The sequence below is a fragment of the Alligator sinensis genome, unplaced genomic scaffold, assembly GCF_000455745.1.
Source record: "Alligator sinensis unplaced genomic scaffold, ASM45574v1 scaffold69_1, whole genome shotgun sequence".
Taxonomy (NCBI): Eukaryota; Metazoa; Chordata; order Crocodylia; family Alligatoridae; genus Alligator; species Alligator sinensis.
Genome location: NW_005842443.1, coordinates 629,572 through 657,269, shown reverse-complemented (window position 1 = coordinate 657,269; position 27,698 = coordinate 629,572). Strand labels below are relative to the sequence as shown.

Below are 27,698 nucleotides of genomic sequence, written 5' to 3'. Positions count from 1 at the left end.
GACTGGATGCAGAAAATTAGGTCAGAGGCAGCTTGAAGCAGATTTTGAAAGTGCCCACAATGAGTTTCTCTCAATCACAAGACACTTGTATATTCTACTTCAAATAAGAACATCGACTGTTTTAATAAAAAATAATTTACCACACCTCATTTTTCAGATGCTTATACCCTCTGTGGCAGGGAACACAAGACAAGCCAGTCTATGCAGAGAATACAAATGAAATAGTAATAACACTGCATCATTAGAAAAATTAGCTTAAAAAGTTGTTTTATTAGTTTAAGCAAAAAAAAAATCTGAACATGAAAGGAGGCTTAAACCATATACTGTATTACTGATAAAAATAAAGCCGATAGAAGTACATTAAAAAAAAAACCTTAACTACTATTCATTTTGATCTCTACCATTACAAAACAACACATAATAAAAGTACTTATTGGAATACAAAATACTTTAGTCTTCTTCAAAAAATTAATACAAAAGCCATAGGGGGTGTATTTAGAAACAATGTCTGTGAAAGGAGAAGCAGTGATTATATTAAGAATATCTTCATAATAGATAGGTACGAGTTTGTGATCTGAACTCTTTCATTATAGCCGCTATTTGGCTTATGCCTGGGAAACTTAATTATTTTATGGATTATAGTGTAGCTAATTAAAACCACATTAATATTTTCTTAGTTTTCACTGACCAAGCAGAGAAAAGAGTTCTAGTCTTTTTTTTTTTTTTTTTTAAACAGTGGAAGGGAAATATTATATGGGAATTCAAATAAGCTTCCACATAAGCATCTCTAGACATCTTGGTAGGATTGACTGTTTTTTCATAAAACAAATATTAGCATTCAAGGTCAAATATTATCCATTAGGGACTTGCATGCAAAAGGCATGCACTCAGCCTGTTTATACCATAAAAATTTACATTTCACAATGGCACTCCTGAATGCAGTCGACAGATCCAATTTATGCAAAGATCAATGAGATCGACCATTCTTGAGAGTTTTCAGTGTGTTAAATCAATTTTCAGTTTCCTCCAAAGAGGCAGCAACTGAGTATTATCTTACTTTGAGGAAGGCAAATGTGGTGGCTTAAGTGTCCCCTATAAACAAACAAACAATCCTGCTCCACTGTTTGAATACAATCAGTTTACATTTATAAACCAGATAATGACAGAAATGAGTTATGTCAACTGTCACGCCCGTTTGGCCAGTAACTGTGCAAGATGAAAGTTTTCAGTATTAAAGTTTACTGGTTTGACTTGTTAGAAGTAAAATTTTGAATTAATTTTAACTGAGACAAAATCTGGCTCCACTGATTTCATAGAACCAGGCTTTTTGCTCATACTTCTCAGCAGTACATGTCACAGAACCACTCTACCTGTTTGCAGCAACTAACATGATTAATATTCAGATTAATAAAAAGATGTAATAACAAGGTTCAAGCATTTCTGTTTTTTCCAGGAAGTTCAGGGAACTCTTCAGATGAAAGGACGTGAACTCGACAGGTTGGGCATGTCCTCTGTGTTTTAAGCCAAGGTTCTATACACTGTAAAAAGGTAGAAGAAAAATAGTTTGGAAAATTAATTAAATCTCAACTTTCCAGTTTGCAACATATGACAAGAAATACTAACAAACTGTTTCTTAAAAAATAGGTAGTTAGTTTCTGAAGTACTCTGACAGAGCTGTCCCCACACGGCCTACAAGGGTTAAGTTGTGGGCCCAGGGCTCCTGCTGGGCCACCACTCTCACTGCTCTGGCTACAACAGCGGCTGGAGTTTCCAGCCCCCACCTCCCACCTCCTCTGGCTTTAGCCACTTGTCCCCACCCCAGGGCTGGGGGGCAATACAGCATGGTGCAGGCCAGAGAGCTAAGGGTGACCCCTCAGACTGAGCAGTGTTGGAGTTGTGTGGGAGAGCAGTGTGCATGTGTGCGGGGGGCATCCATGTAATGCGTGGCCTAGGGAGGCCTATGCCTCACCCTGGTGCAGTCCAGCGCATTTGGCCCCCAGCTGCTTTGAAGCTGGATGGCTGCTCTACAGACATGGCGTTGGGAAAATCTGGGATCTGCTTTCATGATAATACACATGATCATCTAAAAAAATCAATCTGCTGTGTACTAATGCTATTGTTAATACCCCTGCTACCAGGGCCTGCCACTTAAAGAAACACATGGGGAGAACATACTGATCTTTTCAATTATCAGCTTTGCTCAAGGCATGATGAAATTGCCATTTTTGTATTGATGCTAAAAGTCTACATAACAAAAGGCTCTTTGGAAAAAATGCTGCTTTCTTGTTCAACGGAAAAGTTTTACATCCGATAAGCAGTTATAAATGGCTTACAAGTATGTTTCTTATGATTAAAAAATTGCCCTTACCTCTCTGTGAAAACTGTGTCCACATTTTAGCACACACACAGCTTCCTTGCTTAAGTCCTCGTGACATATTATGCATGGATCTTCCTCAGAGGCCTACAGATACAGACATAACATTTAAAAATTACTAGAAAGTTGTCAGTTAGCAGACTACTCATTTTTAACCCGTTATACAGACTGGAATGGAACAACTAAATTAAAGTCTTATTTCTTCCCCATGGTACTTTTGTGACATTGAATCACAGACTCTTCCCTGAAAATGTATGGATAACAAACCCAATTCACTTAGAGATGTAAAAGCTCAACAGCAAGTAAGAACAGCATTTCTGAGTTTACAGACTGCAAATTATGCAGTCAATGCTGTGAAACTAAAAACAAGAATATTACCAAATGCAGTAACGAGATACTTAGAAAGAGGTAAAATTTAGGTTTTGGGAATCTATACATCTCTTGTATTCTGATTGCTACATACTTCAGTAACAGGCTTTTCCAAGTGCCTTAAATACCTGTAGGTCTGTTTGTCTGTCTCGCCTCTCAAATACATCTTTATAGTGTACCATCTAAATAATGCTGCTACATAAATTGTATATGCTTCTAAAATAGAGTCTAGGAGCATAACAACTCTTCAGAGGAGTCACTCAAGACACTTTCTTTAATTTTTATCACCAATATACCTCACCCTGATATCTCCCACCATTTTAAAGATGACTGTGTCAGGGGTCAGCAGTGTTTTTGGGCTGTGCTCCAAAAAACCCTACAACTTCAACATGGAAGAAGTTGGTGTGCCAGGGATGGATGGCAGGGAAGCCACGAGGGCCTGCTCTTTGTTGTGGCAGCACAGCCCCAGCCCCTTGAGCGCCACCTGCTCCAAGGCATGCGTGCAGCCAGACCAGAAATACCAGGGTTTCGGACCTCAGTGCAGCCACTGGCAGCCTGGTGGTTGCCTGCTGCAAGCAGCCTGGGCGTTGGGCAGGACCCTGCCACCCCACAGAGCCCAGGCTGCTCACAGCAGGGCTTACAGCCTTCCTACTGCCTGCTGTGAGCAGCTCAGGCTTTATGATTGGCAGGGGCCTACCGAGAACTGGGGCCAGATGTGGCATGCCAAACAAAATGGCTTCATGTGCCATGGTCTGGCATGCATGCTGTGGGGTTGCTGACCCCTGGGCTATAACTGATGCAAAACAAAGCAAGGGACCTGTTAAGTCTAGCAGCAACGCCAGAAGCACAGTATATAGACACTTCCCCTTTTTCTCTGAAAGCTAGATTCACATTTTAAAAGCTCTCACCTAAAATATTTCTTATAGCAATAAAGTAACAGGGAAAAAAAGCTGTCCTTCATAGTTGTACCTATATCAGATCAATTATTGTCCTGCAGTTATCATCAAGTATTTACAGGATGTGTCAGTAATTACTGCTGTACACAAAGATCTAATCTTACTAATCAGATGTTATAAAAATCTATCTTCTTCTGCATAAAAATAAGGAATCAAGACTTTAAAAAAAAACAAGAAAAGCTTCCATCTGAATTAAGATATAGTACACTTTGATTTAATTATAAACCCAGGGGCAAATGTGTCAGGGAACTCTGCATTTTATTATCATTTGAACATTTTTTTTTTTTTAAGAGCAGAGAAAACCTTACACTAGAATCTCTTGATTTTTTCCATGTTGATTTTGATGTTTCTCCAACCAATCTCCAGGGATGCTCAGCTGGCTGTAAGGGACAAGACATTTTGGTTTTGGCAGTTTTATAGGCAGGCCTTGCCTTGGATGGGCTGGACACACTTCCTTCTGCAGGCTTGGATAGCTTCTGTGTCTGTCCTGATGAAGCAGAGGATGCTGACTTTTCAGTTCTCCCTGCTGAGATCAGAACCTAGGCAGGTGTCATTAGGAAGCTGTTGTTAATTTAAAGCAGAAAGCCATGGATTGGCCAAAAACTTGTGTCCTTTTGGACTTTTATTTCAGTTTTTATTTATGACAAAAGAACTGAGAACATTTTTCATTGGCAACTCTGATAGTGAAAGAAACAGTTCAACTGGAAAAAAAAAGTGTACCTTTTTCTTCATTTGGTGATCCAAAATGAGTTCTGTCACACTGCTAAGGATTTCATCTTGGCTCAGCCCTGAAAGCGTGTTTCCTTTTTTAATTCGTACCTCTTTTATGAAATTAGTAAGGTCAAACCTTAAGAGGGAGAAATTAAATTGTATCTGGTGACAATTCTACAGCATACTGAGAAAGCAATACTACAAACTGGTCACAGCATGTAAAAACCCTCAGCTTTCAGGCATTAGATTGATAGTAGTAGCTCTACACACATTTCCAGGCATCACTGTGCTGGATACCTGGAAATGTGTTCTCTCTGCTTGGATCCTAAAGCCAATCTGAAATAAGGAAACTAAAGCAACTAGATATTCTTGTAAAATATTCAAACTAATCTTAATGGGAAAGTGAGAAAGAGAGGCAAGGAATTTTGTGGATGATATCTTCTATTGGATGAAATGCCTGGCTGGGATAAAGAAATGAAATATGAACTTTCATTTCTACTCAAGAGAACTTTTACAGTCTTTTCTCTGATGCCCAGTGAAGGGTGTTTGTGCCCAAAAGCTTGCAATTAAGTACATTTTTTTTGCAAAAATCCTGTTGGTCTAATGAAAGATATCACCTCTACCATGAGCCCTGCTTGGGATAAAGTTAGACAAGCTTTCAAATGAAAGGTATTCTTCATTCAGAGAAACCTGATGAAGAATGCCTTGTCTTTATTGGCAGTTGGACCAATAAAAGATATCACCCATAAAAACTCTTGCCCCTTGCATAATTCCTGAACCATCACAGATGCAACATTACTTCAGCCCTACCAAGTAGGGAGAGAAGCTTGCCTGAAATTCATCTCGTCTCTTGCTGAAACAGGAGTCTCCTTGCCAGGAAACCCAAAACATTCTCTCCATGGATTTGTGACACCACAACCATCAAAACCCACAAGAGTAGAAAGGACTTAAAAGAAAAAGATACCTGGTATAATGTGGAAATATAGTCATTAGATGTGAAATGATATTATCAAATGCTTTTGGAACTGCTTTCTTGTTTGAACCTCTAGTAGAGTCCAACTGTGCCAGTGCTGGATCATTTTGGTGGCTCAGCTGGGTATTTTGAGCAGCATGTCCAGAAATCTCAGATGGTTGAGCTACTAGCACTTGATCAGAGCATGATCTTCCCAAAGTTTCAGAGAGTATTTTTACTGATCCATTATTTGTAGAATAATTAGAACTTTTATGTGCTGTTTTACTTCTGCTCTGCTCACGAGGTGCAGAATGCACTGGACTTTGGTCTTTAGGGTTTGAAAATGGAGGCAGTAAGTTTGGATGCACAGGTGTAGATGAACACAACACGATGGCTGGATCATTAATAGGGGGCCAGCCTTGCAAGACCTAGAGGAAAAACATTTTTTTCAAGCATGATAAGTAGGAAATTAGTCAAACAGTATTTCTGAACATGTTAAGGCTATGGTTAACAACATGAACTGTCCTCTACTTAAGTCTTCATACTAAGTGACAATAAGGTACCATTTTATACTACCCAGCTTTACCCAGGACATCTTCACAGCACAAATACAAAAACCACAATACACATGGCCAAGAACTGCTCCAAACAGCATACGCACAGATGAGATTGGCGCACTCTCATGGGTTAGCAATAGGGGTGGCTATGGACACACACTGGTTTTAAAGAAAAATGTTTTGAAATTGGTGGTGTGCATCAGGAGCCCAATAAATGGCATTTAGGTCTTCTGACTGGAGGTAGGTAAAAGTGAGATTAATTTTTTTTTAAAATGAGTATTTTAAAACTTTGAATCTGCGTACATTAAGGAATAAATGACTGCTACAGTCTCTACAGGCTACGTATAATTCCTTTCATAAACTGATCAAACTCTCAAATAAATGGGTTCCTTGCCCCTCCTACTCTGTTAGAAGGCTGCTTTAAAAACCTCACTGGATTTCCACCCTAGATTTATTCATGGACAGTTTATCCCATCTCTCAGAAAGAATTCATTTTGAATAGCAAGACATGCTAAAAAGCATAAAATTAACACCCCTTAACTTATATGGACCCAGCAAAGTCAATAGAAGTTTTTAGTATAAATTACTGCTTTCTGAAAGAGAGGATTAGATTTAATATTTGTGTGGAAATGTAAATTAATTTGGTTTGTGCCAAGTGTAAACTTCTGTACAGCTGGTATACTCTGGATAATTTTATTTTACCTTCATGAAAAAATTAAAGTTTAAATGAAACTTTAGTAGTAACAAGCCTTCATAAAATGAAGCACTGTCAAATTGCTAGTCATGGACAACTTCTTACCAAATTCTTCAGCAAGTTGTTTTACTAGTAATCAAATTTCAAAATGTACCCATCCTGCAGATTGTTATAACTCTGGTAATGTTATCTAATAGCGCACAAATCATCACTTAATAAAAAAAGCTAAAGCCAGATTTAAGTGCGTAATAAAAACAGATTGTCAAAAGGAACCATTTTGTACTTGCATGAAAGGAAGGAATATTTTAAAAATCTGTAACGTCTGCCCACTAAAAAGGTTTTGGAGCCGAGCATGCTACGGAGGTGACAAGATTCATTTCTGAAATAAGTTATCCTTGCACTACTCTACAGTGACATCAAACACCAGATTAAACAACACTCAGAGGTAAAAAAAAGTGAAACGCAGGCAGTATCCTCCTTGCACAATGCTTTCAGATGAAGAACCAAGAATCCAGGGCCAGCCAACCCACGTGGAAACACGTGCCCGAGTTGAAACAGAACTCATCAATCCCAGAGTGGCCTTGTCAGCCATCTTCATACCCACAAATTAGGCGGTCATGGAAGACAACTATCCACAACTATGAGGGATTACCAATGATGATGGGATATAGAAATAAAAGCAGCACTGTTACGAAACACAAGAGATGTGTATAAACGAGGGCAGAAAGGTACTTAGAAAAAAACCCCAAGATATTCCCAAAGGTGCAAGATTAAATGGTTAGTTAGTACATGCATGAACCATTCTGAAACCTTTTAGTTTATAATAATGTCTCCTGTACCCAATCCAACAGAGCCTTGATTCTGAAAGGGTTTTCTAGGTACAGAGTGTAAGCAACAATAGACGAAGAGGAAAACGGTCTATATCCAAACCAAGGCCCTGGGCATGTTATAGTTATCATATGATTAATGAGTTTATGGTGGGATTAACAAGAACAGAGTTATGTGTTCAGCTAATTTATGGTGCCATAAAGTGAAAAACTAGTTACAAAGCTATCCCTCAAAAATGGGAAACCTCTCATGTGCATGGCACCATAAATTAAGTATGTGGCATCACTATACCAATGCTGACAATCAGCTGATGCCTGGCATGGGGTTGTGGGGGGATTGGCATCAGGACCAGGACTGCTCTGATCCTGATAGTGAAGCCTGGTTGGCAGAAGAGTGGGCTGCAAAAGTTCCCTAGCAGGGAAAGGTGAAGGTCTCTAGCCGCTGGGAACCTGGCAATTCTTGAGCCCAGCAGCCTTTCTTGCCTTGCCTGCAGCCCCTGCTGGAAGAGTTGAGATAAACATTCCCTTACAAAGTTGGTTGAAGACTCAGTTTTACTCAGGTCTCTGAAGGGAGAAACCAAACATTCAATTCAGTCTTACCTTACAACCAACTTTCTCTTTATACCATCACATGAGAGCAGGAAGAACAGAATATACACATTGCCTTGTTGTACACATATTCAAATTCCCCTGCTCTCACATGCATGCACACCTCCAGCTGTTATCACAGGGCTTACTGGTACATACTCAAGGAAGAAGGTTAATTGTTTCACTTACTTCTTTGACACAGTAAAAGGAAAATTATCAATGGCTACAAGATGCTTACTGAGACACTAGGAGGAGGCTGAAGGTCTGCAATTTGTACTTTAGAGAGATCATTTAGCACAGCACCATTTTTCACCATACGGATTCTCTCTTCATACTGGGTCTAAAGAAAAAAACATGAACAATTAAAAAAGATCAATAAATGCTACCAGATTTTGTGGGAGACAAAGTATGTCCTATGTTACAGAAAAAACTGATTTTCTATTTGATATGCTAATAGGTTAAAAAGGTAAGTCATTAAAGATTTAGGACTACTGAAAATATTTTCTGTGCACCCCAACTGCTTCAAATTTTTTTTTTTCTGCAAACAATTTACCCATTTGCAGTCTATATCTTCTTGCCCCCAAGTAGAAAACTCCCCACAAGTTAGCTGGTAAGTTAATGTGAAAAGATGGTTAAAACTTTTGGCCTGCAATATTGCCAATGAAGCATTGAAGTCTGAATGAGAGAACACTCATGCCTGAATCTCATGCCTGATTTCAGTGAGGCATGAGAACACTCATGCCTCGCTGAAATCAATGGGCGTTAGTGGACCGCTACATGGCTGCCTGCATGGCTGGCATGGCACTTACAGATCTGAGCCCTTTATGTTCTTTTATTTAAGTAAATGCATCAAAACAGTACCTATTTGAGATCTGTTTGCAACAAGAACTCTTCCCTTCAACCAACACACACAGAACAGAAATATTAAATTGTAAAGGACATATTTAAGAATATCCAATGATTTGCAAACAAAATTGGTCCCCAACCCCTAGCAAGTATATATTGTTTTGCTTAACTTAACCACCACTTACACAACTCAGTTCTGCATTTTGTTAAAGAGAAAAATTAAGAACCCCTCATATAGGAAAACTGAAGAGTAGACTTACCTCTACTTTCTCAATTTCTTTCTTGACATCTGAATGAAATGTTTCCCACTCATCTATCTGTGACTTCAGTTGAGGTGATGGTGAAACAGAGCTGCTGAGAGATTTCAAATCTGCCATTAAATACACTATCAACTTAAGTTTGTATGAGATTTTTTAAACAGATAAATCGGTATATTTTCTAAGCCTTCTTTTCTCCTCCCAGGCAAGTCAAAACTAAAACTTCAATCAAGCAGAGTTTTATCTGATGATGGCATCAGTGACAGTCTGATGCATCTGTCCAGTTTTTGAATGTAAGTGTGTGAAAGTTACGAACGACATTTATTATGAGCATGTATGGTAATATGAACACTTGTTAGTTTGTTGTAATGTTAATGTATAACTCCATTAATCAAAACAAAACAAAAAAGCCTTAAAGGAAATAAGATTGTATTAAAACAGAAAACAAGATCAAATTACTGAATGTTTACATTTGCAAATTAAATCTAAGATATAGGTAACATCCTAGATGCAGTGCTGTGTCTGTTACATAGTTATCATATTCATTTTAAATCAACAATCTTGTTTTTATTTAGTAACTGCTGCAGAAATTCTAGTCACATTACATGCCACTTACCTGCTAATTACCTTTAGCCATTTAAGATTTGCTTCTGCATTTGCAACTATGCTGCATAACTTGCATACCTCAGCAGTCTTCCAGTTTTCAAGTACTGACACCTACAATTAAGTGTGATGACTGTAAAAATATACACTGCAAGTGCTTTCCTAGCATAAGCAATAAAACCAAGTTATTCATTTCAATTCAACCTCAATCTGTTCTCTAGTCAATGCACTGACCTGTGGTTTTTTATAATGCACTGAAGTAGATTTCTAATCAAGAAAGGTTAGCTATAGAATACTACAGTACTGAGTGAGGTACTGTATAAGAAAACAAAGGCTTTTAACAGTCTTGCCAATTAGAGGTGCACCAGTCCATATTGTATTGGCACTGCTAAAAAGAAAATTGCCATCATTGGCAATTGACTTTTTTTGGCTGATGTGCACAATAATGTCGCCAATAAATGTGGTGTGCATGCATGCGGCCGCAGCATGCATGCAGCTAGGAGCGCAGCCCAGCAGCTTCAAGAGCAGCGTCTGGCCAATAAGTCTGTTGGGAGGGAAGGGGTGTGTGGGGAGCAGATTGAGGCCCCACGTGGTGAGGGAGGGAATGGGGCAGGTACATGACAGAGCCATGAGCAACTCATCCAGGGGCTGCGTGGGGGGGGGGGGGAGGGGGGGGCTCCCGCCCCCAGGGGGGGGGGGGGGGGGGGGGGGTGGGTGGTGCCCCCCGCCGCTGTGCGCACCCCCCAAGGGAGGCATGGGGCATGTGACTCCCAGATCTGCGTGGGTTGAGGGTGGGCTGCCACTATAGCTGTAGCCCACCCCATAGCCCACATCCCTGCACTGCTGCCACCCAGCCCAAGCACAGCCCTGACCCCTGCCTGGGAAAATAGTCTTACTCTTGTATATTTGGGGGGGGGGGGGGGAAGGGGGGTAAAACTCACGGGGTTGGTTGGTTGGGGAGTGGGTGAAGAGGGAGGTTGCTGTGGAGTAGGGGTGTGTGGGAGGGAATGGTAGGGGGGAGTGGGTGTTTTTGGGGGTATGGTGGAGGGGGGGTGTGGGTGTGTTGGGGGTGGGTTGTGTGGTAGGTGTGGGATAGGGATGTGTGGTTGGGGTGGGAGTGTGTGGGTGTGTTGGGGGTATGATGGGGGGTGGGGTGTATGGGAGGGTGTGGGTCCTCAGAGTTCCCGGAGTGCATGAGTCCCTGGATCTGTACGTAGTGGCAGCGAGCAGGACCAGCCCTGACTGACCCCACAGCACACAGCTTCCCATGCTCCCACCCCAGTCCCAAGCCACAGGTGGTGGCAGCATGTGGGACCAGCACCATCCAGCCCAACAGTGCTCCTGCCTAAGTCCCCAGCTGTATGCAGTGGCAGCATGTAGAGCCAGCTCCACCTGGCCCCATAGCATGTGACAGCTCCTGCACTCCCACCTCAGCCCCTGGCTCCACGTGGTGGCAAGGTGTAGGGCCAGCTCCACCTGGCTCCATAGCGTGCAGTTCCCCATGCTCCTGCTGTGTGCGGGGCCAGCCCAACCTGGCCCCATAGCACACAGCTCCCTGCGCACCCACCTCCTCTCCTCCAACGGTAGTCCCTGGCCCCAGCTGGGTGTGGCCCTTACCTGAATTCCCACTCTCGCAGGCAGGGAGCCTGGGAACAGGCAGGGGGTGATCAGGCAAAAGCCTCTGCCAGGCACAGGCTTCTTGTCTCTAATGCCCCCTGGTTCAGGGCTGGGACAGGTCAGGCCAGGGTAAGGTGGGGTGGTTGCTTAGCAACCATAACCACACCTCCTGCATGGTGGTGCCAGCTTGTAGAGGGGCAACGAGGGCCAGGGCTTTCAGAGGGCTTACGGAGGGGCCTCACGGGCTGGATGGAATTGGATGGATGCGGCCCACCAGGTAATAGGCCATATTTAGCCTGCCCTTGGCTTAAGTGCATAGCATCTTTCAGCCCCTACTGTCTGCTTCCCTGTACACCCTGATTAACTGCATAGTAACTGCATCCATCTCTTTTGCAACTAATTTTACTGCCTTTAACTGCACCAGAAGGTGTATAGAGGCAGCTGTCAAAGGGCTGATACTAGAAACCTTGAAAATGATGGAAGCTATTAAATTTCACAGCTACTGTCTCTCCTCATTTTCAAGGCCAATGAAACTATTAGAAGCCTTGAAAATTAGGGAAGCTAGTCAGTTTCAGGGCATTAGTACAGTGTTACTAGCACTGTATGCTTACTAAAAAATGCTTACCTTAAGTTTGAATAAGTGCATATTTCAGATAGCCCACAGTTTTTCACTTCTAAGCCGACATACTTAAATAGAGTATAGTGTAATCCCACTAACGGGAACAGTATGCACACACAATGTACACAGACCTTGGAGGTTAAGACACAGAAAGTATTTAAATTGCAATTATCATTTAGCATTAGACCCTATTTTAATTTTCTGACAACATTAGTTTGACCCAAGCAATAAACCACTACTACAATACTTAAATAAAACAATCTTGATAATTTGCAATTAAGTAGACAAAAGCTTTGGATAACATACCAAATATAACAAGGCTATTGTTTAATTAAATTATGGTAATGCTTTTAGGCATACTTTAAAATGGCATGCAAGTCATTTTCTAATTGTAATGAAATCGCCAGAAGTGTCTATTAAACTCATGCTGAGATGTGAGCAGATTCAACAATTCCCACAAACAAGGTGTAATGCAAATGAAAAAAGTCTAGCGTAGCTATTTTTTTTCCTTACCTCTGCTGTGACAGTTCTTTTGGCACACTCTTGGTATTGATCTTTGCTCTTTTTTATAAGCTCTTCCAGTTTTACTTTCTCATTTGCAAGTTTATTACTATGAAGTTAAAGGAAAATAAAGAGTTTAAATAATATATTGGAATATCATTTACAAATGAACAGTATTCCAAATAAACTACAATTTACGCATTCTTTTTAAAAACTAAACTTTTAAAAGTTCTCTCTTCTACTAAAATACACACCACTGATCACTTTCTACAGAGAGATGACAGTGTGAATGAGTCCTCAAATCTAAATTAATTTAAAATGTTTAAAAAATAAACCTAAAGTCTTGTTCCTAATTTTCACAGTGCCATGTTTTTCCTATAACTCCAAGTAGAAGGTAGTTCCTCTGTTACACAGAAGCACTTAACCCATTTCTCAAAACTGTATGATCTCCTGACAGTTCCAAAAGAAAACCTGGTTGGGAAATGAAAAAGATGGGCAAGACTGGGGGAGTTGTAGAGAGGAAGATTCATATCCCAAGATCCAAAAGCAAAGTAGGAAATGGAACGATGTACGCAAACCTGTATGTGGATTCAGTGACATGCACCTGATAATCTTCAGCAGAGGTCAGCAATATATAGCCCATGGCCCAAATCTGGCCCACCAAGCTAGAGGGCTTTGCCTGTGCTCATGCCAGGACTGGCAAGTGAGAAGCTGCACAGGAGCCAGGCCGCTGCCACTTCTCTCCTTCACCCTGGGTTGTGGCATGGGCACAGCTTCCAGCCTGTGTGAAGCTGCACCAGGGCCAGGCAGTTTCCAGCTGCACTCATGCTACAGCCCAGAGTTGGGGGCATGGGGAGAAGCAATAGTGTAGACTCAGCTTCCTGATGTGATTATAGCTCCCCACTGGCTGGAAGCTGTGCCCACACTACAGCTGGAAAACAAGAGGCAGAGAGAACTAAAAGAAGAGTGGAGCTTCTCCCGGTAGAAACTGAAGGTCTGTGCTCATAGCTTTAGACCAAACAAACAAAAAAAAAACCAAAACCTCGTTATTATTCCATATGTGGATAGTTAAAATATGTGATCCTAAATTAAGCCAAGATTATTGTACACACAAGTGTAAAAAGTTGTTTAATTGGTTCTAAGTGGTCATTTTACATTAAGTACATTGCATTTTGATTTAGTATTAAATGTAGTTTGTATAGTAATACTTGCATATAACTTTAAAACCTAATGCAAAGCCTGATACACTCTTGTAAAAATAGAGATGATAGATACTTAATAAACTATGCTGCTGGATGTTGTGAAGTACAAGAAGCTCTTTTCAGACATTTTTAAAAAGCAATAACCACTAGGGGCCCCTCCGCAACTGGTATTAAATTTAAATAAAAAATGATACTATTTACTATATTTTAAATAAATTTCATACCTTATTTTGAAAAGGCATTAAGGCAAAGAATAAGGCATTTTGTATTCAAATGTGATACTCATAATTGTTCTTGTACATTTAGAGCAACAGACACCAACATTAAGATAAGAACAACCCTAATAAAATGAGTTAACAGGATAATCAAATACCACTGTATTAGTGATGCAAAAAAGTTAAAACAAATTTACCTGATCTCAAGGAACTCCTCCAAAATAACTTTATACTGTTTGTCCTCCTCCTCAATATTCCTCAAATACCTACAGGCATTACAAGCAAGCAAATACAAATATGTATGGTTTGAGAAGTGACGTCTTTTTTTAAGCACAATGCATATTTTTCTATAACATATATAGTATGTAGCTTTGACAAGTTATAATTCTGTATTTAGCAAAATTAAAATATTATTTTCTTTTCTTCCAACCCCATCACTATCAGTAGGTTTAACTGCAAAGTGAGGTACAACTTTTTTAGGCTGGCAGAATCAAGCTTTTAGGAAATGAGTCCATCTACAAACAGTGAAAATAATAGCCATGTATTTCCACCCCATACCTGTTACTAAGCTAGTAATTATCAGTGATTTAGTAGATCTCAGAATCAGAACTTTTACATAAGTTAATGTTATTCATTTGTCTACAGAATCAATATCTAAAATGGTTTATTTCTAGCAGACTAATACAGTAAATTTCAATATTATGAAGGAATGAATCCCATTAATAATAAAGTCATACAAACGAAAAGCAGAACATCAGTTTTCAAAAGGAATACTCACGTTTCATTGGTATCTGCCTGCTTTTTGGCTGCACTCTTTATTGCTTTTAATCTCTCTTGATTTTCTTTTTTTTCTTGCTGCCACTTCTTTACTTCTGTTTCTAAATCTTGATGAAACCAATCCAGTTCTCTCTTTGAAATCTAAAGGCAGAAAATATTTAGAAAAGAGGTTTCTTGAATGAGAAACATTTCTTTCTAAATAATCAGGTACAGCAAAGGTACCAATCGAAGAACAAACATTTCCTAGTTGATGAATGTAAAATAGAACATTAGGTCATGCCAGTATTTGAGTCTTCATTATCATTCACAAAAATTAATTAAGTTTTTCTGATTAGGCATAAAGGGTGTTTATACATATACTTGGGGGGTGGGGCTTTAACTGGAGCAGCTTCAATACTCTTTTTAATTAAAGCACCTGGAACCTCACATGTATTGGCGTCCCCCCATACTGCAAAATGGCAGTGGGGCACTTTAACTAAAGCTCACTGAATTAGCTTTAAAGTGCTCCTGCTACCATTTTTCAGTGTGGGGACACTGGTACACAACAAGCTGGAGTCTGCTGGAGCGTGGTAATTACCACGCTCCAGCAGAACAGAGTCTACTCTGATGTGCTATAATTGCATCGCAATGGAGCAGCCTTGCTGCATGTGCATAGGCGCTCAAAAAGTGCTTGCTGTTGAACTGTGGGCCGAGTTTCTAAGCTGGGGTATAAAAACTTATTGTTCCACATGCTGACTTCATAAAAATGTTAAGACAATACAGAAACTAATAAAATTTGGAGCCACTTAAGTAGGCTTTGCAGTGGTGACTACCACTTACATCTCTAAAGCTCTGTTGAACAATCACCTCCTTAAAGCTATTGTACTGCAATTGGTCTTTGTACCCTTATTAGCCATGTTTAACTATTACCTTATTTTCTTCAACTTTTTTTTTTAACTGCTCATTTAAAACACTGGTTTCTTCTGTGCTTCGGCATTGCAGCTGCTCATATTTTTCTTTTGCTTCCTTTAGTTGCTTCTGTAATACCTGATGTTCTTTTGCCATACGTAAAATATCTCCCTGAAAAAAGTACGTTAAAGATTTTGTTACACCACTCATTCAAAAAGCAACGTAAATTCACAACATGTTAAAGGCAAAATTTAACACGAACTATGATCCAAAGTTTGAGAATTTTGTAGAAAAAAAAGCTAGAAGACTCCCCATTCAAGAAACCAACTATGATGATGAGCATGGATCTAGCCATGAAAAATTAGAGCCATTCTCCTCCTGATATGGATACGCACTGCCATTTGTCTTTACCAACTTGAGCTTTCTACCCCTGCCCCCCACAACCAGATGGTGGAGTATTTAGTCAGGCTCAGTTTGGGATTGTTGGAAATGAAGCATTATGAAGGTTACTGGTTGCAATAGCTGAATTATTTAAGAACTTGAACTCTGAAAATGCAGCTTCCTCCTTCATCACACGGCATGAATCTGATTGATAGAACTGACTGAACTAACTTTTTAGAGACATGTCTTTTTGCCAATCATGCTCGGACCTATTTCATATTCAACCTTATCCTTTCAATACTCCACTTTGTTAGCCCTTTTATCTTAAGTTTAAGTTTTTGGGTACATTTTAATATAGTTTGGAGGTGATTTTGGTGCTCTAAAATTTCCCCTCTACATACGAAGAATCCTATATTAAAAGTAGTAATAAAACAAATGTTTTTTTTTTTTAAAATCAAATGCAAGGGTTTTTATCAGTTAGGTACTGAATTAATGAAGTCTTCACTTTCCATTAGGCTACTGATTATTATATAAAGATTTTTTTTTAAAGTGCCTGAAGAAATTATGTATTTACTTACTTGTTGAGTTTCAAATGGATGAAAAGGCATAGTATTAGCTTCCCTGTCTGCTAATTCCCGCTGTACCTGGATTACAAAAATGCACAAATTATTTAAGAATAAAAGAAATTATATCCCCTATATTTTGTATCCATTCCCCAACAATTCAGTTCTGTAAGGAGGAAAGGACCTAACTGTTAAAAAAAAAAAAAAAAATGTTCATTCTTAGAACATATGGCTGTATCTCACCTACACTGTAAGAAGTCACGTTGAGAAAATGTAAGTTTCTTAAAGTGGCTTCACCCATGGAGTGAAGTTAGGATCTTTTCACTGAATATTCTCTAATCCCAAGCCAACAAATAGGAATTCACATTAAGACCAGCCCTTCTCTCACTATCCTTAAAAAGAAAGCTGTGTTTACTCTGCTCAGACTGTCTGAAACTTCAGAGCAAGCACTGCAGGACTGGAAAACCTCCGCTCCTATTGAAGTCAGGGGAAGATTTTATATGGACTTCAATGAAAAGGAGTTAGGCCAACACTGTCAACATTGAACACTGTCAACATGGCATCCTTACAAATCAAAAATAGCCCAAGAATAGTATGTATGTTTGTAAATGCATATTAGTTATAAATTAATTATCTACAGATAGCAGCAGACAGTCCTCTTAAAATTAGCCTTCTTGGAGTTGCTGGTAATAAGTATCATTGGCAATCCCTTGCAGTCAAGGATGATCCTCTTTCACAACTGTCTTATTTGTGGGTCTGAAAATGGCTGATGGGGCCTATCCAGGTTCAACACACACTGTTGCAGCTTGGGCACACATTTCCACACAGGGTGGATGGCTCTGGGTTCTTGGTTTGGTCCATGACATGCCGTTTCCGCTGCTCCCATTTTTTTCCATCTCCTGTTGTCATTGGAAGGTTTCAAGGTACTGAGATCCTTGCAGCAGACTCTCCCTCCATCTGGGGTGGTCCTGGATGATAGCCTCCCATGAGTTGATATCAAAGCTGCATTTTTTCAAGCTGGCTTTGAAGACATCCTTGAAGCACTTTCTGTCCTCCTTGAGTGTATACCTTGACTGAGCTGGGGGAATAAAACTTGCTTCAGGAGTCCAGAGTTGGGCACCTGGATGATGTGGCTTGCCGAGGGAAGTTGATGTCAGAAGATCATTGCCTCTATGCTTATGGTGCTTGCTTATGAGAGGATGCTAATGTTGTTGCATCTGTCTACCCACTGGATTTGAAATACCTTCTGCAGGCAGTGATGATGGTACTTCTCCAGAGACTTGAGACTTTCCTGCATGTTGTCCACATCTCAGCTCCATACTGGAGATCATGACTGCTCAATAAGCCATAAGCTTGGTTTTCCATCTGATGTCACCATCTTCAAACACCCGTTTCCTCAGGCGTCTGAAGTCTGCACGTACACATTTAAGGCAATGCTGGATTTCTTTGTGTCGATAGCAGCCTTCTGTGAGAGATGGCTTCCAAGGTACAGGAAATACTCAGCACTCTCCAGATTCTCAATGGAATTTGAATGACTCGAGTTGGGGACTGCTCACTAAGCGCTGGTTGGTGGAGGACCCTAATCTTCTAAATAAGTGCCAGTCCCATTTTCTTGTATGCCTTGGTAAAGACGTCAATGATTGCCTGAAGGTCTGCTTCAGAGTGAGCGAATGATCTTTCCCGAGGTGGACAGCAAGGTGATCCTTCTGTTATTTCCACAGTCAGATCCATCTCCTTTCTTGAAGATAGTGACAATGATGGCATGGCTGAGGTCATCTGGGATTTCCTCCTCATACTAGATCCTTAATATGAGGGCGTAGAGCTGTGACAAACTCATCTCCACCCCCCACCCCCTTGAAGATTTCATCAGGAGTCCATCAGCTCCAGATGCTGTATTCTTTATCTGTTTGATGGCTTTCCTCACCTTACCTAGGGCTGGAGAAATTCCAAGATCACTTCTAACTAGATGTTATGGAATAGAATGGAAAACACTCCTGTCAAAAACAGTCTCAACTGAAAAGGTCTTCAAAATGCTCCTTCCAATGGGCACAGATGGCTCCCCTTTTCATGATCAGCTCTCCTCTACCCTTAGGCTTCAAAGGGGTTGGTCCCAGAGTGCTCAGACCATAGATGGCTTTGGTGGGAGTGAAAAAGCTGCGCATAACATGGAAGTCAGCAAGATGTTCAATCACTTTCACCTCATCTTCTCACAATCTGTTCTTCATATTGCGGGTCCTCCTCTGGACCTCTGACTGGAATATTCAAGAGTTGATTGACTGCAAGCGCAAGGCCTTTTTGTGCTTGGCAGAGCAACATCAACTCCAAGCAAATGAAATTGAATCACCAACAAGCCAAGGCACTCTCATCAAACCAGTCTTGATTTTTCCTGGTAGATAATCCAAGAGTCTCTTTGCAGGTGTTGCTGCCAGTGGACTTGAAGGCACGCCAAACATTACTGACGTTCTCCCATCAATTTTGACTGGAATTTGCCAGTTTTCTGTCAGCATTACTTCTGCTGCAGACGTCATTTGGGAGCCAGTTCGAACAACATAACTGAGTGCATCAGTCAGTGATCAGTCCAGCAATCATCAGCTCCTAGCATAGCTCAGGTGATGTGGACTTCTTTGCAATCTCAGGCACGAACAATGACACAGTCAATCAAGTGCCAATGGTTGAATTGTGGGTGTTGCCATGATGTCTTGTGCTTCTTTTTAACTGACAGAACAGGGTGTGCGGAACATGGACTCACTATCACCAACATATGGTCAAAAGGAGGATGCCACTGGAGTTGATCTTTCCCATTCCTTCCTTGCCAATGGTTCCATTCCACAGGTTTGAGTCCCTTCCAACTCGGGTAATGAAATCAACAAGGAGAGTAAGTCTGCCTCTCTGGGACCCCAGACAGAACTTGGTCAAAGTTGCTGTAGAATTTCTCCTTGGTTTCATCAGCAGAGTTGAGTCAAGGCATACGTGCTGATGACAATGGTGTAATTGGCTCCCTGACAGTTTAAGGGGGAGAGGCACTCATTAATTCTGATAGAGAACTTGCTGAGTTGGTTTATGAGTTCATTTTTGATGGCAAAACCAATTCCATGAAGCTGGCATTCTCCTTCCTGAAGAAAGTATAGCTGCCTCCTTGTTTAAGCTGTCTTATCTCCCACTCACTGGGTTCTTGCTCAGTGCAGTGACATCCATGTTGTGTTGCCCAAGTTCTTAAGCAACAATTGTGGTGTAGCGCTCTGGGTGTTCACTATTAGGATTGTCCATGAGTGTCCTGATATTCAAGGTCCCCAAACTGATGGTGTCTCTTTGTTGATTTTGACCATAGTAAAGTTGATCTCACTGGATGCAGTTAGCCAGTCAGGTAAAAAAGGTAGCCAGACTATGCTTAAGGCAGCTTTTCTAGCCTACTCCCCATGTGGGGTGAGCAAAGTGGATCCTGAAGAGGGCTGCTCAGTCACAGCTGCCAGATCACACTGCTGGCTCCAAGTGTTAGATGAGCTTCTTGTAACTGCCATCTTTGTGGCAGTTCATGGACTAGGAACTTCCAGACCTCACAATCCTCCTCGCATCATCACAAGCTTGTCACCAAAGGACCTGAAGAATGTGCTGGAAAAGCTGTTTTCATGGAAGACGCCTGTGCTTGGTTGTACAATATCAAAGTCAAAATGGTCTTCATTCTTGTTTGAATACTAATTTATTACTCTGACACTGGGCTCTTATATTGCCAATGTTATGTTTCCTTAAGATGCATGCAATGGACTTCAGAAATGCGAACTGCAATTAGAAGGTACTGTCAAAAGCTTATCTGCAGCAAGAAATACTTTTCTATGTCCCTGAACTTTATGATTCCTGGACTATGTGCAAAGATGGTCTTTTCTTTTTACTGTCATCATCATACAAACAACTTTTTTTTAATTCATTATAACCCCTAGGAAATCCCTAATAACTAAGATAGGAAATAAAATGCCACCAGCACCGTATATTTTTAATATTCTGTTATACCAAAAGAGCTAGATCAAATTTATTTTTGCTGATTTTGTAGATTTAAATATGAAACTGAAATGTTAACTAAAATGTAAATGCGTCTCATTACTAGGTAAGCAAAATGTATTGTTAAGTATTCTATAGTTTGCAGGACATTTTATGAAATTAATAGAACACAGTGTTTGTTTTCCGGGTGCTAAAAAAGGGTATTGTAAGCGGGCTCCTATTCCCTACTTTCTTGCTTGAATAAAATTATAGAGAAGTTTATTGGGGGGGGGGGAGGGGGGGGGAGAAGAGGTGAGAGGTTGATGAAAAATAGGTAAACTAGTCAACTTTCAAAATATCTTCTCATGTCCATACAAACATTTCAGCCTTCTTCCATTAACATGACCAACTGATATCAATTTAACTATGGTAAGTGTCAGTTGACTGATTTGGGAGAACTATAAAACATCCAATCCTGCAAATGTTTTATGAACCCACCCTTTAAGGGAAATTTAATGTTGTTTACCAGAAGACTAAGAAAACACAGATGTTTTGAATTGAACATTTCCCTTCACCACAATTTAGATGCAATTTTTTTCTTTAATTTATTTAAGATTTAATTCTTTCTGAAGTAAGTAAAATTAAGAGGAAAGGAACTGTCCTGACCTTTAAAATAAATTTAATATTGACCTGTACCACCTGTACTACCTCACTGTAAAGGATTAGTACCAAATACAAGATCCCATACATTGTCATGATCAATTAAGAGCCCTCAAAAGATTCTCTTCCTTTTTACTTCTTACCTGGACAGCTATCATCCTTGTGTGTGGATGGTTTTTCACTACAGATGAATTTTTATTTTCTATTTTCTTTTTAATAGCAGATATATCATATTTAGCTTCACTCGTATTATTCACCCCATCAAGATTATTTCCACAGAATTCAAAATCTAAGTTCTCCACTACATACCGAGTATCCTGGTATGTTTGCATTAGATTTGGTATGAGAATGCCAGAGCTGCACCTTCTGTCTGATGTTGCAGTTTCATCAATATCAAGATGTGCTTCATAATCAGCATATATATAACTAGGTTGGCTAGCAACATTTGGAACAGAAGGCAGCTGAGAGAGGATTGGCAACATTGTTTCATTCTGATAAACTGAGGAATCAGTCAGAAGTATGCTGCGGTTATTAGGAATTACTGAGGGTAGTAATACATCTGAAAAAGATACTGCTTCTTCTATGGTATCAGTGCTCTCATTTGGCAAAGAATGCACTGAACTATAAGAAATATGTGAGGAATGTCCTATGGCTGAACATTCTTGAGTCTCATAGCTTGCTAATGTATCATCAGTAGGAACTGGCATATAAGGTTTATTAATATAAGACACTGGTTTGAACTCCTTAGCAGCTGGGTTTAACTGTAGTTTGCTTTTAGAAGAGTTTCCTTGAATATTTGGCCAGGCTATGCAATTTTCTTCTTCATTTCTAGTATCTTCTTTACTTTCAGCTAGGATGTCTGCATTTTCTTTAAGTAGAATGGCATGCTTCATCAAACCAATACAGTTGTCCATCAAAACAAAATGAGCGGATCTCAGAAGGAAAGGTTTTAAACCTCCAGCATTCTCCACAATCTTACGAGCTTCTTCAGGGAAATGTTCATACTCTCCAACTAATAATTTATCATCAATCTCCATGGGTCCATGTTCCTCCAATATCTGAGAGAAATAGCTTAAAAAAAAAATTAGGAATTACACCCATTAATCAAAACATTTTTCATTTCACTTTCAAGTCATACTTGAGATTTACATTACTAAAAATAATTTGTATAAAATGAAATAGCTTTAGCAATTATTTTAAGTAATTTTTCATCCTAGATATTTGTTCTTTATATCTCTACTTTGTTACCACAGTGATTCATATTAACTTTTCCTAAATCATAAGAATGCTAGCACTACAAACTGAAGTTTTTACCTACGTATTAAGTTGCAAAGTGGAATTTCGCAACTAATATTTCATTTCTCCAAAGGGAAGCAAATATTATACATTTCAACCATTAACACAGAAAAAGTAGAACATACTTTAGCTAGCTGCAATATTAAGAACAAGTAACTGGAGATGTAAACAGCAAAAGCTATCAAGTAGGCAAACTAACTACAGAAAACACTGGGTTGAGATTAAACAGAAGTCAGCATTGCTGTTTTAAACACTGCAAAGTTAAGTAAACATAAAAGGGAGAAGAATGAAAATAAACTTTATAAAAATAAAACAGGCAGGAAAATTATGATTCCTAAAGACTTGACAGAGTGCCTTACAAATCCACTGTAGTATTCACTAGTTTCCTATATACCCATTTATGAGCTTTCAGAGGATAAAGCTCCTTTGTACCTATATTGTAATGCTTTGATAAGGAATGTCTTGATTAAAAAACACTGTCATGTGACTGCTTGTAAGTTGGAAATAGCTCCAAAGATGATCTCCTATTTATGTTTTTCACTAGAACAAAAAAAAACAAAAAACAAAAAAAAGATTAAAAAGTGGTCCACATTCCTAACTCTTCAGAAATAATACAGCTAAGCAATTATTTATAACAGCCAAAGGAAGAGTTTGGGTTTTTACATCTAAACCTTTAAGCTTGCTATGAACTGCATAGCAATTACTCACAGCAAGCATAGTTCCACTGTCCAGAAGAGGTATTAAAAACAGAAACAAACCTTTAGTCAGCAAGTAAACCCTCCAGACAGAGAAGGACTGTGTAATTGTAGACCAACTCACTGACTGTCCAATCAATTAGATCAATTTAACATGATCTTTCCATTTGAGATCTTAACTCTATACACTGTATATAAAACCAATGCTTATTGCAATTAGTTAAGACAAAGATACCCACTTTACCCATGTTCCCCTCAAAACGCTTCGTTTGCTGTAACAGTATGTATATACATGTGTTACCTTTAAAACAGATCATTGAAAACTCCTTGCTCAAACAAAATCCACCCCTCTTTTTTTAAGCTACTACCATTAGTTGCAACACTTGTGATTACTGAAAAGATTGTAGAAAAATATAACCTTTTGGAGATCTTTATTTTGGATATTTGACAGTACTACATAAAATCATGTTCACCCTTTCACATATCTGTGATGATCTTTTGCGCAGGGACAGAGGAGACAAAACAGTATTTAAATAGTAAAGAAATGCTACTGAGAACTCAAATTGCCAAACCAACCTAAGGAACAAGTACAATACCTAAAACTATGGTCTTTGATGATAGCTCCATCTCAAGTTGTCAAACTCCATTGTTAGACATAGCTGATTCATCTCAAAATCATTTTAATTTCTGTTGAAAACTGTTTAAGGGACATGCATTTATCTTAGCCCTAGTGAAATTCCTGGATGACCCACCCATCTATTATTGTTTAGGAAAACAAATTAGATCTTTTAAGATTAGATTTTTTAAGTGGAAGTCTGAACGCCAAAAAGAAAGAAGAAACCCCATGATATCTGGATCACAGCTGTTCACCTCTAAGTTCATTCATTCCAGCTGAATCAAGGGTGAACTCTTTTCAGTTCCCAGTAGGTGGCTGTGCAACTCAAGATACTGCCAACCATTTACACTCAGGGACCTTTTAATTCAAAGTTGAAGTGTATAAGAAGAGATGCGACCTTATATCAGGTAAGCATTAGCAAAATTAAAAAGTGGATTCTGTCACCAAGACCATGAAATCTGATGCCCTTCAGAATAAGCTTCCAGCTATCCACCTTATGGAATGTCTTACATGACTTTATATGGATACAATCATACCCTCAACTTATTTGTCTTTCAAAAGTTCACTTATATTTACTGTCAGTCATTTCAAAACGTATCAAGTAGGATGTTTTATTTCTGACCACCACTTCAACCTCTCTTGTTATGTGGATAATGGAAATGAAATCTATTGAATCTTAACTAAGATCAGAAGAACTTAAGAACTTACCTGCATTTAAATTGGTATGTTTACATTGGTAATTGAAAAATTACTCACAGAGAAAACCTAACAATTTTGAACTGATGAACACAAAAATTTAATACCTACTCATATAAACTTTCACATGTTGGGTCTGGGTTATTATCCAAAAATCTCTGATAATCATCGCTGTCAGAAATACTATCATGCAAATCCTCAAATTCTTCCACTTGATCACGAAGATATTCTGGAATTATGAATGGCTCATAAGGATTCATAAAACTTCTGTTGGGGAAAAAATATACAGAGAGAGAAATGTTATGAATATCAGTTCACCCATAGTTTGTAAAATCTTAATTATTCATACTTAAAGAAATATTTCATGTTGTATTATGTAATTTTAGAAAGCATTAAATTACCATTTAATATGGAATAAGTTTAAATATTAAATATGTGGAATAAGCTCCCTACAGAGGTGGTGCAATCACCTACCCTGGAAATCTTGCTGGGGTCACCTGACCTCACCTGTCTTTCCTGCCTGGTGCAGGGGGCTGGACCCAATGATTTGCCGAGGTTCCTTCCAGCCCCTAACAATCTAAGAATCTATGAACCATAAATACTGCTCACCTTAACACTGGCTGAAAAAAACATCATTGCCAAAAATTAAACTGCTAAATTAGAGGTTGAAATTTATTGTCCCAATATAAAATACAAGTCATAAAAATAACACTCCGGAACAGATTTTGTCTCCAAAATGTTTTAACTTCAACTACTCAGAGTAAGGTAAATACATAATATACTCACATTACAGATAAGATTTGAGACAGGGGTTAAACGGTTTAAGCCAGAGGGCAGGGAAGTAATAAATCCCATTTTATATAAAATAAAGGCTGCAAAGGTCACATTAAAGTAAAATGGGAAGAGAAACTAGATCTACAGATGAGACAGCCCCAGTCTCCCCCTCTAAGCATGCGGCAATTCAGAAAGAATATGATTATATGAAATACCTGTGTGACTTGATTGAACAATTTAACTACTACTTTAACCACAAGACTATATTCTGCTTCCAAAGCTAGGAACCTAGTATTCAGTTGCCATCCCACAATATAACCTACTGGGCAATGTGCGTTTCTTAGGTCCCCTCTACACGTTACGTATATTAAGCAATTAACTGGTTAATTGAAAAATTAATTTAGACCAGCTACGCGTGCAAAGTAACTATCATGCCATAAAAAACTTCCATCCAGCTACAGCTGGAGCTGGAAAACATGTAATAACTTTACAGCTGATTTCTATCCATCTTTAATTTGCATATGTAGCAGGGTAGCTATGCACCAATGACAGTCCCATCACACACCGTCTGCCTCACCTCCCCACTGCGGGCTGCCCCAGTAGCGTTCCAGAGGGCCAAGCCCTGCCAAGCACTCTGCACCACCTACAGCACTGCCCCAGCTCTTGCCCTAGCCCCCAGTCAGAGCACACGGCACTGTTGCTGCAGCCACCCAGCAGGTATCTGGAGTACGCACACATACTGAGTAGTGCTGAGATGTGGGGTTACCATGGCTTGAAATGCTGTTGTCTCTGTTGGGGCTGAGCCCACTGAACTATACAGAAAAAAAAAAAAATCACAAGCCTTTTGGTTTTGGATTAATACCATGCATAGTTTGTACTATATAGGAGTAGGAGCAACAGTGCTACTTAAAACTGCGTATATGGTGTACCTGTGGTAAAACTTGAAGCAGTCTCAAAAAAGGCAAGTTGCCTCAATTCTGGATGAACCAAGTTTATGGGCACTATACACAAATAGGTATAGCTATGTTTAATTTCAAAGTTGTTTTTTTGTTTGTTTTTTTCAAGCTTGCTCCTCACTTCCATGCGCTCAGGAAGAGCAGGGTCCACCAGTAAGGTGGGGGGTGAATGAGTTGGGGGAAGCAAAGGGGCTACCAGATCCCCAGATTTATTTTCCATGCTGTAGCAGTGGGAGGGGGGGGGGGCAAATTCAAGACAAACCCCTAATAATTAGATTCTGTACCTGGAAAATTACAACACATTTATAAATCGTCCATATACAGAATCTAATTGGGGGGTGGGTGCCTTGTAATCAGGGTCATCTTATATTTCGAGGAAATACAGTAAATAAGGAAGCCAAGCATCATTCTTGAAAGGGACCGAGAGACTGGATACATCACAGCATTTCTAATGAGCTACAAAGTCCTTCACTCTACAGGACACCAACTTGAAGCCAGGCCAGCCCAGGAAGTTTTCCATCAGACAGACATTGAAATGAATTTGGCAGATCTCAGTTCTAACCCTGACATTACAAGTTCACCCCTAGTAACTCCAGGTAAACTGCCTGAGCCATGGAGACCCAGCTACCCTTAGAGTTCCCCCCTTTCCCCCCCCTGTCAATACTGAGGTATTACGGTGGGGCGGATGGGAAATCTGCCTAGCTGCTGCCTTATAAAATAGAGAAGACTTCATTTATCAGCCAGTACCTTTCACCAACAATGTCTCCTCAATTTTTTAAGCTGAAGTTCATTAGTGAATTATTAACAAAAATTAATTTCATTCTATTACATAATTTACAAAAAGAGGGAGGTGCCTGACATTTGTAGAGATCTCAGTTTTGGTACAGAGAGGTTAATGTATTTAAGTCAGCTTGAAGGTGGTGAACGAGGGGTTGCAAGGCTGCCGCATTCATCTGGCCATATAAACCTGATTGTAGCCACTTCCTCCACTACAGAAGGAAATTGTTGATCAGTATGGAGACCACAAAGCTTCCACACCAGACTGCATTTAACACTAAATAACCCACTATTTCACTGCAAGAGGTTCTCTTTTGTTGACTACACTCAGCTTCAAACATACTGTATTGGCTGAACAGAGGGAAATGGTTATTGAGCAGTTCCACAACAAGGACAAAAGAACAGGCATTTCGGGTAACAAGCAAAACAGATGCAGAAATGAACTTTTAGTTCCTTTTTTTTTTTTTTTTTTTTTTTTTTTTAAATGGCTTGTGTAATAATCAACTAAAATAAAGCCTTCATGTCAGGGTTGTCCAACTGCCAGCCTGTGGACTGCATGTGGCCCACAAAGGGTTACGTGCAGCCCCTGGGTTCCTGCCTGGCCACAGATCCCTTAATTGCTCCAGCTGCAGCCAAAATCTCTAGGCACCCCCCACCTTCTCTGGCTTCTGCTTTCTGTGCTTGACCATGGGGAGCAGAGGGTGAGGTTGGGGCCATACAGGTGTGCAGTACACAATGGGGGGGGGGGGGGGGGGTGAG

General features: G+C 39.7%; 1 protein-coding gene across 9 annotated transcripts in view; it reads right to left on the bottom strand.

The window, feature by feature from the left end:
* Positions 1-742: 742 nt before the first annotated feature.
* Positions 743-27,698, bottom strand: part of TTC3 (tetratricopeptide repeat domain 3) — a 99,834-nt gene continuing 72,878 nt past the window's right edge. For 5 of the 9 annotated variants that reach the window (XM_025212053.1, XM_025212054.1, XM_025212058.1 and 2 more), the window contains 16 exons: positions 25,941-26,018; positions 24,544-24,699; positions 21,273-22,200; positions 16,513-16,578; positions 15,575-15,724; positions 14,667-14,806; positions 14,086-14,154; positions 12,484-12,580; positions 9,748-9,848; positions 9,135-9,228; positions 8,267-8,368; positions 5,375-5,790; positions 4,420-4,546; positions 4,008-4,238; positions 2,369-2,461; positions 743-1,538 (listed from right to left, as the gene is read on the bottom strand). In XM_025212053.1, the coding sequence (XP_025067838.1) occupies positions 1,431-1,538; positions 2,369-2,461; positions 4,008-4,238; positions 4,420-4,546; positions 5,375-5,790; positions 8,267-8,368; positions 9,135-9,228; positions 9,748-9,848; positions 12,484-12,580; positions 14,086-14,154; positions 14,667-14,806; positions 15,575-15,724; positions 16,513-16,578; positions 21,273-22,200; positions 24,544-24,699; positions 25,941-26,018 (2,956 nt within the window). In that variant the 3' untranslated portion in view covers positions 743-1,430. The remainder of the gene's footprint in view (positions 1,539-2,368; positions 2,462-4,007; positions 4,239-4,419; positions 4,547-5,374; positions 5,791-8,266; positions 8,369-9,134; positions 9,229-9,747; positions 9,849-12,483; positions 12,581-14,085; positions 14,155-14,666; positions 14,807-15,574; positions 15,725-16,512; positions 16,579-21,272; positions 22,201-24,543; positions 24,700-25,940; positions 26,019-27,698) is intronic. The other 4 variants (XM_025212057.1, XM_014523089.2, XM_025212059.1 and 1 more) reach the window with 3 other exon arrangements.